The sequence below is a fragment of the Eptatretus burgeri genome, chromosome 17 (assembly GCF_056783735.1).
Source record: "Eptatretus burgeri isolate ZD-2024b chromosome 17, Ebu_testis_v1, whole genome shotgun sequence".
Taxonomy (NCBI): Eukaryota; Metazoa; Chordata; class Myxini; order Myxiniformes; family Myxinidae; genus Eptatretus; species Eptatretus burgeri.
This window is the reverse complement of record NC_140977.1, coordinates 26,432,337-26,448,234: the sequence shown is the minus strand read 5'-3', so window position 1 is coordinate 26,448,234 and position 15,898 is coordinate 26,432,337. Positions and strand designations below refer to the sequence as shown.

At 42.1% G+C, this 15,898-nt stretch overlaps 1 protein-coding gene across 9 annotated transcripts in view; it reads right to left on the bottom strand.

The window, feature by feature from the left end:
* The window catches only part of LOC147009594 (uncharacterized), a 71,026-nt gene that overhangs the window by 25,249 nt on the left and 29,879 nt on the right, over positions 1 to 15,898 (bottom strand). For 2 of the 9 annotated variants that reach the window (XM_085862400.1, XM_085862398.1), the window contains exons 2-4: positions 11,305 to 11,441; positions 10,672 to 10,758; positions 1,508 to 1,728 (exon numbers count right to left, since the gene is read on the bottom strand). In XM_085862400.1, the coding sequence (XP_085718526.1) occupies positions 1,508 to 1,728; positions 10,672 to 10,758; positions 11,305 to 11,376 (380 nt within the window). In that variant the 5' untranslated portion in view covers positions 11,377 to 11,441. Of the gene's footprint in view, positions 1 to 1,507; positions 1,729 to 10,671; positions 10,759 to 11,304; positions 11,442 to 13,557; positions 13,671 to 15,085; positions 15,130 to 15,898 lie in introns of those variants that run through there. The other 7 variants (XM_085862396.1, XM_085862397.1, XM_085862402.1 and 4 more) reach the window with 5 other exon arrangements.

The following is a 15,898-nucleotide window of genomic DNA, read 5'->3' as shown; positions in this document are numbered from 1 at the left end:
AGAGTGACAACAAGGCCCCACTTCCAGTCAATTGGGATGATGCCCGCGCTCCAAACAGAGCGCAGAACTGCCTGCAATGACATGACTACAGCATTTACACCAGCCTTGAGAAGTTCAGCATGGATGCCACATATCCCAGAAGCTTTACCCTTTTTTTTACTGGTTCAGCACAGCCTGCATTTCCACAAGCGAAGGTGGAACACAGTTGATTGGAGGGCCAGCAATAACAATAGTAACACCCCTGACATCCAACTCAACAGTTGGTGGGTCAGCCTGGTACAACCACTCAAAGTAACCAGCCCAGCTGGCCTTCACTTCGGACTCCTCTGTCAAGAACCCACCACCCTCCGCTAAAATTGCAGTACACTGAAGGTCCGGCTTTGAGCAATGCAATGCACAAATTTCCCTGTAAGCAGAACGAGAATCACTTGAACACAGGTGATGCTTTACCCCCTTACAGATTTCTCACACGTAGACCTCCTTGTCCACCCTTAGCACATGTACAATTTTATGCCTCAGCTCCATGAACAGCTCAGATCTGCCATTCAGCCTGGCCTTGCGACTCTGGTCAATGGTATTCATTATCCTTTGAGAAACAAAATTTTTCTTTGCCCTACGGTGAGTTCCAACACATCCACCTGCAACATCAAGGATGGTAGTCTTGAAGGAACTCCACAACTCTTCAGGATTCCCCAAAGCAGTGAGACCCCCCAAATTCCCTCTCAGCCTGTTCACAAACTCCTCAGCTTCCCTCTCATCCTTAAGCTTGCCAACATCCAGCCTCGGCTGGGATGGTATCATTCTCCCACATTTAAGCTGCAACTTCAGAGTTGCTACAACAAGCCTGTGGTTGGTATCGAGGAACTGAGCACTCCGGTAGACGCTCCAGTGACCATCAATAAGCACATGGTCATTGATGACCAAAGGAGACCGCCATCTTATGGACAACACTTCAGCACCACTCTGCCACACACCACCACAATCTGACCCAGGAATTTTACCCTGTGCTTTTCCTCCCATCATCAAAGAATGGGGGTCTCAAAAACTTTGCACCAATCCCATCATTCGGTGAGCTGTCCTGCAAAGGCAGCAGCACAGGAGGTACTCTCACGGAGTGGGTTTTCAGTTTTCTTTGAGTTCATGAGTTTTGTGGAATGAAGTGTTTTGCAGTGGCCGGAATGCAAATCATGCCACCGACCTCCTAAAAAAAAAAAAGTAACCCAACTGCAGGATGACGTCCACAGACAAAGTTGGGCACTAGATATGGATGGCCATTTTTCACAAGGAGCTCTTAACGCCCTTTGGTCAGACTTTGTGTTGAACACAGCCATGTGCAGCATACAAAAGGAGGAGGAGGGGAAGGAGGAGGAGGAGGAATACAGCAGAAATGGCCCTCACAAAAACCAAGGGATTAAAAAACAAAGGAATGCGAGAGGTGCTTCAGTATAAAGGAGATCGTTTTGAAAAACAGATAAATGTATCTGGTACTCTAAAATGTACCACTCACCGTCCTGGAAGAAGTTTGGAAATCTGAGACCAGCAGTTGCCCAGATGCTGTTGTGCCTTAAAGATGATACGTTCCTCTTGCTGGCTCCACACTCCCTTGTTAATGGATGGGTTCAGCTGGTTTAACCAGCGTTCACGACATTGCTTTGCTTGACGGCTACCAAGTGCAGTTGCCACCAGTTTCCATTTTCTGGTGCCATATTCTTCCACAAGTTCCAATAGCTGGTAAGGCAGAGTGAATGAGAATAAAAGAAAAAAGTACAACATAACTTTTGTCATCCAGTTAAATATTCTGCTTAGCAGAACAATGCACTGTACAGGGAGTTTATTACCTCTGCCACCAAAGGTGAAGGAGATTATGTTTTCAGCCATTTCTGTTTGTTTATTACTTGGCAATTTGTGTGTGTGTATGTGTATGTGTATGTGTATGTGTATGTGTATGTGTATGTGTATGTGTATGTGTATGTGTATGTGTATGTGTATGTGTATGTGTATGTGTGTGTGTATGTGTATGTGTATGTGTGTGTGTGTGTGTGTGTGTGTGTGTGTGTGTGTGTGTGTGTGTGTGTGTGTGTGTGTGTTTGTCTCTGTCCACTCGCTATCAGCCCAAACCGCTCAACAGATCGTTCTGAAAATTTTAGAGATGAATGACACCGACCCTGCGACGGTCTCGTATTGTAGTTTTGTAAAATTTGGTCGATCAAAAAGGTCTACATAGGCCAATTTGAGCTAAATATTCCAAAATCACCAAATTTCATCCGATCGACTTGAAATTTGAACAGGATTTGGATATCAGGTCAGTGAATTCAACCACCTATTACTTTTGAGGTTATCATAGGTCAAAAGGTCAACCAAAAATAGGCCAAGTATTAAAATTGTTTCTGAAATTGTCAATTTTCATCCGATTGACTTGAAATTTGAAGAACATTTGCATATCATGTCACCGAATTCAACCACCTATTAATGTTGAGGTAAACATAGGCCAAAAGATCAACATAGACCACATTTTCTAAAATCCTCAATATTCATCCGATTGACTTGAAATTTGAAGAGCATTTTCATGTCAGGTCACTGAATTCAACTACTAATTAATTTTAAAGGTCAACACAAGCCTAATTTCAAAAAATTATAGATAGGGCCAAAAACTAAATATATCACTATATCTCAAAAAGTTGTTGATGAGTTATGACAAAACAAGGTGGATGAGTTGAAAGGATGACAAGAACAAGCGGATTGGATTTTGGTTCAGATCTAGCCCATCAGTGGGATATAAAACATGAACTGTTCCACCTGGCAGAGGTATGCACTCTCCCAAGTGCCATTCCACTTTGTGCTGTTTTGCCAAGTTGTCACTCTACAAGTGATTTTTTTTCATTTATTTGTCTGTCTGTCTGTGTGTGTGTAGGAGATAACGCAAAAAGTCGTGGATAGATCTGGATGAAATTTTGTGGACAGGTCGTGTGTGTGACAAGGACGAACTGATTATATTTTTGTGAAGATCTGGATTCTACAATTTTTTGAAGTGATTCTTCACCATTGAGAGAAAGAGCTAAAATGATATATAGCACGATATCGCAAAAAGTTGTGGACGGATTCGGACGAAACTTGGTGAACATGTTGGGTGTGTGACAAGGAAGAATTGGTTCAATTTTGGTGAGGATCCAAATCCGGATCTGAGAATTTTTTTTTCAGTGATTCTTCACCATTGAGAAATCAGGCCAAAAACAAAATATAGAATGATATTTTTTAAATGTATTGACCTGGTATGTTCTCGTGGATCAGGCATTACTTGGCGGAGGTATGCGATCTTCCGAGTGCCCTTCTAGTTCTATATATGTTCATTATATTAATATAACGTTTCTTTCAACTTAACGCCATTGATAAAGTATGGAGACTTTCCAATTTACGCTTTATAATTTTCGTGTTAATGCTTTTTCAGGAAGGTAAATTAATTAAACTTTGCCCAGAGATAAACTACGCCGTAACCTCTTTGCTCCTGTTTTCGTAATCCTCAAAATATCAGATAAGTCTTCAGTATTCACTTTAGTTTGCTTGGGATAACTGAAAATTACAGCCCAAGAATGCATCCTCAGTTTTTAAGATAATTCCATTGAGAAAAAAGTTTTCGATTTACACTCAGGTTTGCAGGAATGCCTCTCAAACGTAAATCGAGAATATATTGCATTATTGTAAGTGTTGGGACTTACAATATTTTGCAACATCTGAACATAATATGAATACTCCCAAACTGCATGTATATGTATTTTCCACACACTGCAAAGTAGAATGTGCTTTGTAAAGGTATGCAAGAGGTATTGAAACCGAGTTGTCATAAAGATGCAATGAAGTAAAAAGTTGACAAACCTTCAGGGGGGGGGGGATGAAGGTGAGAATGTCTCCATTCTTGTGATTAAAAAAAAAACATGTGGATTTTATTCACCCATTATCTTGTGTTTTTGTCTTCTTGGTGTTCTGCCTTACAGCAGTTCCTTAGCTACCTCCTTCACCATCTCTTCTGTTCCTGTGTTTCTCTTTAATCCTCCACAGGTGTTTTTCTTTCGCTCAGGCTGTCCAGCATTCTTCCAGATCTTCCCCAGTCGTTTCCCTTTGATTACATATTTTATAGACCTTCACCTCATTATGTGTCCCAACCATAATTTTTTGCCTTTTGTTATTGCGACTGACTATACTAAATGTTTCACAAGCAACTTGCTTGTGGCTGTGCAGCACCTCTTTACACGTTTTCCTCTCTACCAAGCAAATCCTTTGCATTCTTTGAAGCAATCACATTTCAAGTTCCTCCAAACTCTTGCTATTCTGTTTCTTCAAGATTCAATAACATATATTACATGTTGGAGTTAAAAAAATATAACTTCTCACACATTACTACATACACGAGTTGAAAATCGATATATTTTCATGAAATTAAGCAGGCAAGTATTTTCAATTATACTGTATTTAACAGAAGTCAGTTTTGAACAAAGATTAATAATTATCTAATGATTTGCACATCTACTTCACACTGTACAACACACTGCATCATAGCCAAATAATAGCTGAACAAGTACGATGAATGCTGTGGTTATTAATTTTAACATCAAATTAAATTCCACACTGGTTGACATTTTGAATAATATTTGCATGATAGATCAATAAACTTAAAGCAAGTTTCCCCACCTTTCTCTACATATTTCCAACAATCAGCAATCACAAAGTATATGGAATCAGATTCACATCTACCATAATTTGTATATGATTCCTAGCAAAATTATATCCAATGAAAAAAACGGTCATCTTAATGCTCCCCAAGCAGGGGAGCATTAAGATGGGGAGCTCCCCATCTTAATGCTCCCCAATTTGCATAACCGAATGTTATTCTTGAGGGGGGCGTGTTAAGCTGTCTTTCTTGTCTGTCAGCACAGATGTTAAAATTGCATAAGTTGTTTTGAAAGAGTAGGTAAATGTGTGTTCATAACCTTGAAAGATTCCTGTCAAGTACAGTAATGTACAAAAGCTTGGGTTATTCCAATGGTATTCATACCCCTGGGAAAATTCATCAAACTATCATTGATAAGAGTCATATGGGTTAATCACGATACTAAATGCCCAATTTGGTGTCTCTGTGTGTGTGTTTTGACCCCGATACATTTGGTCGCTACTTATCCAATCTCAACCAAACCTTACCAGAGGAGTAAGGGTCACACAATGGAGGTTGTAGCGACATCATTTGCCTCCCCCCTCACCTAACCATCCTCTCAGCAAGGGGGTTTTCCACCTTGGGTGAAATACATGTTGAAGTGTATATCTGTGTTAAGATAGCTTATCATGGTGTTATTCCAAGACAGCTTCTCATTACAAAAGTAATAGCAATACAAATCATAATAGTATCTATCTATAATTCCAGCAATCTGTGTGTGTGTGTGTGTGTGTGTGTGTGTGTGTGTGTGTGTGTGTGTGTGTGTGTGTGTGTGTGTGTGTGTCCCCGTTGTTTGTTGACAAGTACTGGTCCGATCTAATTGAAACTTTCCAGGTATATTGCTGGGGACCTGAGTATGTGCCTTTTCAAGGTTTGATATTAATCGGACAAGTGGTTCCCAAGTTATGGCCATTTATTTACCAAACCAATGATAGGACATGGTGCTATGACATCACGATTGACGTCACAATTCTTCTTCCTTTTATCTTTTTCTTTTTGCACGTATGGCAACGAACGTACTAGTAATATTAATGTTATTACAAAACAATGTTAATAACAATAATATCCCCTCTTCCCAAGTAGTTTTTCCATCCTTGGACAAACACTGTTAACATTTATACATAGCTCATTGCGGCATTTCGTGGAGTACCTCTACTGGAATTAAAAATATTATATAACACAAACATGTATGATTACCTTTTTAAACAGTCGCTACTACTGCTTAACACCAAACTGAAAGGGAGGAAACCCAATGTTCTTGAGGCCTGAGTCGAGATCTACTGTAATCTGAATACCCCAGACAGGAAAATAACATGACCCTTCCTGCCATTCCCATTGGAAATGTACCAGTTATTGTAAAATAACAGCCCTTATAAATGTGCGTGAAACAAACTGCTGAAGTAAACCAGTAATTGGCGTCTACAACCTTCACCCTTGACCATGTTGTGGTACGTCAACCAAGGAAATCACTTTTTTATTTCGCCCTCACCACCTTTTTCCCCTTTTACATTAGTTTTCTCCAAAACCACATGAGCAATTGACACAACTTTCAACGAGAGCACCTTCCCATGGAAAGCTTTTTTTAAACAAAGTTATATGATGATGAGTGGAGAATGGCCATCATTTCAAAAAAACGTGTTTTCTGGAGGTGTGGGTTGCAGGGTGTTTCACATATCAGGAATAAATGGCCCCCCACCTTGCTTTGCTTGGCTTCAGCCGACCAACAAGAAAATTGTCATTTTACAGTATCAGTTAATACTTCGTATGTCGGCCCTTTGCCTTCCTGAGTACCATGCTTCCTGTATACAACTGAATCACTCACAGGAATATTGTGCCACATATCCTGTCCCACATTCCAGTTTTTTAGGGTTAGTTGGGTTGCTCTTGTTTTTCTCCGTTTCGATGTAATCCCATACACCTTGATGGGACTCACATCCTGACTCTGAGCTGGCTTCTTTTAACACTTGGAACACACCAGCTGTAATGAACAGAAGGATTCTCCAAATAGTTTAACGATATTGAAGTGTTTTTTTTCGATCTATTTTGTTGGGAAATGAATCCTCTGCCAATGAAACAATTTCCATTAATAACTGCATGCTGCTGCAGTATCTTCTTGTACTTCACTTTTGTTAGCATCCCATTGATTTTAACAAGTTTTCCAGGTCTTTGGATCCGCCTACCCGGCGCCCGTCTCCGCGGCCACCGCCTACCCAGCGCCCGTCTCCACAGACACCGCCTACCTGGCGCCCGTCTCCGCGGCCACCGCCTACCCGGCGCCCGTCTCCGCAGCCACCGCCTACCAGATTTTAACAAATTATCTCCAGTTCTTTGGCGTACACACTGGCGTCTCTGAGATCCAAAAAGTTCAAACTTCGTTTCAGACTAAAATATCCGATTGCATTGTTCAGTCACCCAATCTTGGTGTTCACATGCAAATTTCAATCTTTTCACCGTATTCTGTGGTCTTAGCAGTGGTTTCTTTGCTGCAACTCTGCCATGGAGACCCACTGCAATCAGCCTTCTGTGCATAGTGTTGGATGAGATGTTAATACTCACACCCACTCTCATTTAATTTGTCAGTTTGTGACTTGATTTTCTTCTATCACGCAAGCTGAACTTCAAGTGCTCATCCTGCCTTGGGGAAGTTGTTCTGGGTCATCCTGGACTTTTCTTGTCTTACACAAACCCAGTTTATTTCAGGCATTGCAAAGTGTACCTCACATCATTGCAGGTCTTCAGCTTTTATGCTATTTTCTTCAAAGTGTGCCCTTCTCACAGAGTTTGTGTCTTCACACAATGTTCTGTTGAAAGTTGCTACGTCAAAGTGAGACATCCAATGTGGTTTGCACGCAGTGAGAGCACAACTGATGAGATCTATCTTCTGAAAGGTATGGCCAAATTTTACTGTGCAGGCAAACGCCCTCTTCACCTGGCCTTTGTTGACTTTAAGAAGGCATTTGCCTCTGTCAACCAGGCACTACTGCTTGCAAAACTGCAGGATGTTGGTAAAGAAGAGGATGTCATGTGACTGCTTGAGGATCTCTCTATCATGGCAAATGGGCAGCTTTGTTGGAAAGGCCAAATGAGAGACACGTTTGAGACACCAGTCAGATTACAACTAGGCTGTCCATTGTCCCTGATACTCTTCAGCCTCTACACCGAATGGTATATGTGTGAGTGGTAGGAATGCACATCACATAAGGGCACCAAATGAAAGTGGTATCACAATAAAGGAGATCAGATATGGCGATGACCTAGTGATGATGGCGCAAGGCAGAGCTGACACAGAAGAGATGCTTGCTATCCGGGGTGACATATCAGATGGGTATAGGCTAGTCATCCATCCTGGAAAGACGGAATACATGGTTGTCCAGCCAGTAATGGATGACAGCACCATCACATACCACTTCATAACAATACCCCGCATCACATCTTTCAAGTACCTGGGCGTGATGATCAACCACACTCTAGATGACAGCAAGGAGGTGCAAATGCAGACAGGTATGGGCAAATCCACCCTTCAGCAGTGTAAATACCTGTGTTCTACCTATGTAGGCCGAGAAACAAAGGCACAGCTTGCTCAGGCACTAATCATATCAAGGTACTGTAGGGTGCCAACACCTCGTCATTAAAGGCAACCGATATCAGGCGACGAGAAAACCTCGGCTGAACCATCTGGCAACAACTGCTCAACATCAAGTGGCACGACCATGTTGCAAACGAGAGTATAATGGAGATGATCAGCGACCGATGGTGCCTCAGCAGTAGCAATGTGATGGAGCCAAGGCAGCATAGCTGGGCCATGTGATTTGGCATGGTGGACTGAAGTTCTGTTCCTGCGTATGGCAGGTTGGCTGCCGGGTAGCTATCATTTCTCGAAAGCACAGTTGTGCCCACTGATGCTGTGCCCCTCTACCAATACACTGGTACTCATTTCGCAGACCGCAGACGGATGACAGACTGAGTCAATCTCACCTGGTGTTAATTAAGCAGCCAATGGGGCTCAAACTCAGGACCCTAAGATCCTAAGCCAGCCACCCTAGCCACTAAGCCAGCATGAGGCTTGGACTGGCAGTTGCTGTTGTGGATGGTTTTCCCAGAGGGATGTCGTCATTCGATAGGTCGACCAAAGATGCGTTGGGTTGACAACATCCAAGAGTGGTATCACTGAACAATGATGACAATATCACTGAACTCAAAGTGGCAGCGCTGGAAAGACGGGATGCCAAAAGTGGCAGCAGTGGTTTCGGTGGTGCATAATTTGAGGAGGCAACAATGGGTTTATGCCTATGTTGAATGATGATGATGGTTGGCATCATTCTGAACATACTCAGACTTTCAAACAAGGGACCAAGCTGATGAAAACCAATTTCACATATTCACCAATTTGTAACTTTTATTGTGATGTATTGTAACTGGTGCTGATTACTTTAGTTTATTATTATTATTTACTAAAGAAAAATCCACAAACTGTTTCCTGCATATTTTCTTTGTGGTAAGTGGATATTACTAACACGTGATAATATATACTGAAACGCAAAAGAAACTTACCACCTTTTAAACCTTCAAATATCAACAATAACACTGCGTGTAGTAAATGTGTGAACTTATTTGTGGACAATAGTGTCCTAACTGTCAGACAAAATGGTCACGGATGGTCACTTGAACCTCCAATAGTCACTTCATAGCACAGCTGTTGAACAGCCGTTTTGACTGTCAGTAATTAGCCAAGGAGTACGGGATGATTTTAATGAGTTGCGCATGATGTCTTGATATTGGCTTTAAAAAGGCCAGTGCAAAATGGGCATTTCAATCAACATGCCACGATTGTCAAGGGATCAACGGCAGTGTGCCTTGGGCATACTGCAAGGCGGATTGAGCTACTGTGAGGAGGCACGTCGCCTTGGCTGTTCACACCAGACGATATCGGCCCTGGTGGACAGAGACACCCTCCACAACTCTGCAGATGACAGACCTCGATCAGGGAGGCCAAGAGTCACCACTGCAAGGCAGGACAGGCAGATGACCCTAAGTCAGATGGCTTCAGACATTGAGGACTGAGTGGGACAGAATCCAGCAGCAATCCATCCAAAGACTGGTAGGCAGTATGCGCCGACGAAGCACTGCCTGTATCCAAAACAATGGTGGCCACACACGCTATTGAAAGGGGACTGACATTGCACCCTGTGCTGTTCTGTACTGTAGAACAAACTTATGAGATGGTGCATCTTGGTCAAAAACTTGACATGTCATCAATAAAATGCCAATGTTTCAATTAGCAATTGTTGGTTTGTTTTATTTTGAACTGTTACCATTTTATTACATTTCAAACAAGTGGTAAGTTTCTTTTGCGTTTCAGTATATGTATAGAAAATCTAAAACCTTTTCATTTTCCTAATTTATTCTGTATACTTAAAGGAAACCGATTTTAAATTTACTTTCACATAAATTTGAATTATCTACCTATATTGCACACTTCTAACTTCCCACATATGTTTAATGGAGAATAGCATCACTCAAATGAAAATAACCCAAACCTTTGCATATTACTGCATGTCTGCTGGAAAGGCAATGACAACCCACCTACTGTTGTCTCACCTGAGAAAAATTGTTCAGCACCTACTCTGAAATGCCTATCAAACCAACACAAAGGGTGACTCAATTTCCTGTTCAAAATATACCGTTGGAATTGTTCACATAAATGGGCAAGTGCATTTGGAACAATGTATCAAACATGTTCCTTTGAATGCTCCATGATGCTACACTTTGCTTACAAGGAGTGGCCAATAAGTCTTGAGAAAATGTTTGATTCAAAATTTCATGGAGGCGATTTTGAACACACACACACACACACACACACACACACACACACACACACACACACACACACACACACACACACACACACACACACACACACACACACACACACACACACACACACACACACACACACACACACACCTTACTTTTGCATCTTCCTTCTTTGTCCAGTGTCTTGCTGTAGCACGGCGCTTTGTAACTTTCTTACAACAGCTTTGACACTTTTTTGTGTTCTATTCACACAAGAGAAAACGATCATGGTAAGCTTCCTGCTTTCAAAAACCTTGGACCCAGAGCTTATTTAAACAACAAAAAGTCTCACTTTGACATCCTTTAATCTTTTGCTTATCTGTCCATGTAGGTTTGAACGTAAAATACATCAGTGGTCAATCTACTGGTACATTTTACGTAGAAAGCTACTTACAAAACAGGAAATTCATCATGTAGCAGTTTATTAAATGAGTACGGATATAAAAACCACATTTATCAATGAATTATTTACCAGCAGGATAACCTGAGCAGAACACGTGTTAAGTAGCAGTAGGTAAATAAAATGAAAAGAAGATCCTTTTGGATGAATTACAATACATCATCTAAGTCACAAAGTGTTAACTCCAACACTGAGTTTAAATTCTAGACTGAAGTTCTACATCACTAAGTGGTAGGAATAAGTAATTTAATTTCCGTACCAACTCCATGGGCAGCTCCAGAGTTCTGCTCAGAGGAAACATCAAACCAGTATCATTGCCATCCATGTCCATCACATCTGCTGTGCCTACCTTTTGTTCTGTGTTTGTACCATTTTCTCTTCCATCCTTCATTCGAAGAATAGACCGTTCTTGATCTTCCATCGTTATTGTTGCCTCCTTTTTGGTAGAAAGAATGTCAAAAAGGAGAGTGCAACTTTAGCTATATTCTAAGAGGGAAAGAACAATTAACAATAAATGTTTGATTATTTGGGATTATGCAGTCAAAACAGACCCAATACAGACCAGAATACAAAAAAAGCAAAAATACTGGTTTTGGCAAAAAAAAAGGGGGGCCCACAACAGCAACAGTATAATTCTGCTGCTGAAAAAAATAATCTGCTGATGTAAAAAAAGCAACCAGGTATGGTCATTGCCTCAAGATGAGAACACTGAACTAACATCTCAGAAGTTGTACATTCAAGTGCAGCTTTAGGCAACATTATGTATTTGAGGCTTCTGGAACCCAAACTTATCCCAGGAGAATAAACATGCTGTGTCCTTCTATTTAAAAGCAGAGTACCCGCCCTACGGACGATTTTGTTCCAAGCATGCAACGCATTCTTCTGACGCATACCTTTATTTGGGTGGTGTTGCGTTCTTCTGACACATACCTTTATTTAAGTGGTGTATAGGCAGAAAAAAAACAAAAGAACCCAGGTTACGTACATGAAGCAAAAAAACCCCCAAAGAAACCTGCTTATAATTCAAAACACCTCACTGCACTGTAAAACGTAGGAACAGGAATACTTTACTGTAAATGGTGGATACTTGTAATACCCTCCCCACCTGGAGGTGGCGCTACACGATACACATTCACAGAGAGAATTTGCTTCCCCATACACATTCACAGAGAGAATTTACTTCCCCACCTCCTCACCCCCACCAAGACCACCGGCCAAGATAAAAACACCCCCATACATTAATTGGGGTCATGTTGATCATCTGTAGCAAGTCTTGATGTATTTGGCCCAGAACTGTTGGAGGAGCAGCACGACAAGCAAACACACACACACACACACACACACACACACACACACACACACACACACACACACACACACACACACACACACACACACACACACACACACACACACACACACACACACACACACACACACACACACACACACACACACACACACACACACACACACACCGGTCTGTGAATTATAGTGAGGATTGTCCAAGCAGATAAAATCCAACAAGGCAGAGCTACTCCACCAAATATATATCTGGCATCGTGCACAGTCTCACAAACTTATCAAGCTTACTACCTGGACTGGGCATTCAGATACATGGCCGCCTTCATACCTGCCTTTCTGACTTCCTCCACTTGTGCAGTCAATATGTTGAATTCCTCTCTCAGTGTAAGCTTCCGAGGCGGCGTTAAGGGGGCAATTGCACGAGGCCCCGAGATGACAAGGGGGCACACACGCCGATCGCGGTTCACAATCTTTCAAGACGAGGTGCACGAGGGTGATGTCTCATTTTGCGGACAAAAACATATCACCGTCAGTTAAAAGGTAGATCTGATAAATTTTTTGCATGATTAAATGCCTGTAAATGAACGATTAAAATTGATGGTTACACGTTTTACATTTCGTGCAGCACGAATCGGTAAATTCCAATATAAACTGCTTGATGTAATGAGCTAATTTTGACCGGAGATTGCAGTATTGTACTATAAACTGCCTGGTAAGATTCGTGAAGATGCTGGAATGTTCTCAGGCGAAATTTTCCAGTATAGGCTGGAATCGCATTTGCAGGAAGACACGGAATTATTCTGTTACTATATAAACCCACGAGATCGAGGTGTCGAGACAAGCTATATGTGACAAGCTGTTTCCATCATCCCAGATCATTCCATCATTTAACCGAGTGAACGAAGTCTTAGTGTCCTGAGCGGTTGTTAACGCGTGGAGCCGATTATAACCAGGTTGATTTAAACTCATTAAAGATTGTATTTCGGGAAAGAATTCCTTTGAGCTCTTTAATCATCTGGACGGGCAATTGTATGAGAGGACACCGTGACGGGAATTGAAGAATCGACAGTCCCAAAGGACGAGGAGAAGACGCGTGAGTTGAGCCGGCAGGACTGAGCCACTGGGTGGCGGAAACCGGAGTTGGACATTGCGTGCAACGGTGAACTTCCTCATTTGACTTTGTATCCGTTTGTTTGAAATTCAAGTTTCAAAAATGTTCTATTGATGTGGTCATTGTGACGCCACCCAGAAGTCAAAGACACCAACTGACAAATATCCTTTTTGAGTGGTAACTTACCTTTACGTTCGTGCAGCTCAAAGCTTGGTTGTAGTCGTTAAAAGACACACTGAATGCAGCACCACAAACAGCATACGCACACCAAAGAGAAGGGAATCCCATAAGGGGGCGTGTCGTATCTCACCGCCCCCATCAATCACCGTGTGAGTAGTGATAAACATAGCACAACGGGACCGCTCCATCTCAAGGAAAAGAAAAAAAACAACCCGATAGGACCCGATGATGGATTAAAAACATGTTTTCCCTGATGTTTAACTCGACAGGACCAATATAAAATCAAGGGGTGAGGTTAGTATTAGTGGATAAAGTAAGTGGAATAATAACTACGTTTAATGTGTACAAACAAATACAACAATAATCACAAAACACCTCCACTTTCGTAAATGGACGAACGTCTGTTTAAAATAAGAACGTCTGTCTGAAAGATGAAAAAAAACTACCCCAGCGGTGCTAAAAAGAAGAAAAAAAAAGCTCAACAACAGGCAAGGGGAAAAGTGTGAAATTCACCCGAAATTAACTTTTTTCATCACACAAGCGACTGAAATAGAAAACGGGTTCTCGGCCGAGCACGTGCTGAGGTGTGTCCATTACCAATCAGCTTGTAGAGTGCTCGCCAAGTGGCTTAAGCACTCCAATGAAACAATTGATAAGGAACGGCTGGCTAGGCAAGTGATAGCTATCTGATTGGTAATGGAACACCCTGTTGTGGATCAGATTTTTACGTGAGTTTGTGCTTACGGCTGGCGGTGAGATTACCGTCATTCTAATCACACAAAATAATTTGAAATTTATCTTACGGGAGCGGCTGTGGGGGGGGGGGTATCATATTATTATTATTATCATTATTATTACTGCCAATTATTAGCCTGGTGTTGGCTTAGTGGTTAGGATGGTGGCTTGGGATCCCAGGGTCCTGAGTTCAAGCCCCGTTGGCTGCTGAATTAACACCAGGGGGTTGACTCAGCCTGTCATCCTTCCGAGGTCGGCGAAATGAGTGCCAGTGTACTGGTCCCGGTGTATGCCCCAGTTAGAATAGGTGTACCATATCCCTGTGTGTCGTAAGAGGCGACCAGGGTTGGCGTCAGGAAGGGCATCCGGCCATATAAAACATTGCCTCAAGAAAAAGCCAAACCCCTGCACAGCAGGGAAAAATGGCTGTAAAAACGGTCATATTACTGCCAATTATTGTCCTATTATTATTATTGTGAATATTATTATTTTGAAACAATGTCATATTTAATATTATTAATAATATCGTCACGTGTACGGCCAGTTAAAACCGACCGTGCACAGCTGGCCAAACGGTCACAGGCTCACAGCTGAAACGTTTGAGTTCTTGGCGGGAACCTTTGGCGCACGTTGGAAATGCAAAGCAACGGGAGACTTGACCTTTGGGGATTTTGTGGGTTTAATCACCTGAACCAAGAAAATGTACAATAAAGCAGGTAATGCAATGATAGATAAAACAATCAAATGTTCAACAATTATACACAAGGAAAGGAATCAAGCAAAAGCAAATATAAGGCACCAAGGAACAAATAAATGAAGGCCGAAATGGAGCGCTCCCACACACAGATGCACTCGACAAAGGGGGAAATACAAGACACCCATTATCTCCCTGGTCCCGACATTCTGCAACACCGTTCTCCCAGCCTGATTCTCTCAGCACCAAAGCTCCCTTCCTCCTACCCTGGTGCATTTTTCTTGTGTGATATCCTGCGCTCACTACAGCTTCCATTTCCATCATGGCCTGCTACAATACCACAAAAGCCTCATCGTCATTTCCCAAACACAGGGATGGCTACAAGGGATTGTTACAAACAGGGATCTTAACCATAATCCCTACGCTAATTATCACAACCCCCCCACCCCTTGGATGGGCAGACCAAAATACACCTTCACACTACAGGTTCCCTGACAAAGTGACGTCATTATCGCTCCTAACCAAGTCACACGGCCCATGCTGAACTATGCATTCCTATCTCAGCTTAAGTCATTTGACCTACCCCCACAAACATAACAATATGCTACATTATCATTATTCTGAGATATCCTTGTAAAAATGGCACGATAAAGGTGGAACGATGCTCAAGCTGCTGTATATAGATCTTTCCATCATCCATCCATCCATCAGGACCAGACTGTGCAGAGAGTTGGTGCTGCCTCAGCAGTCTCCTTGGCTATTGGGTACAATCCTGGACAGGTCGCCACTCCGACACAGGATACCAGCAAGCTGGCTATCGTTTTTCCAACCTCGGAAGGATGACAGGCAGAGTCAACCCCACCTGGTATTAATTCAACAGCTGAGGGGGATTTGAACTCAGGATCCTAGGATCCCAAG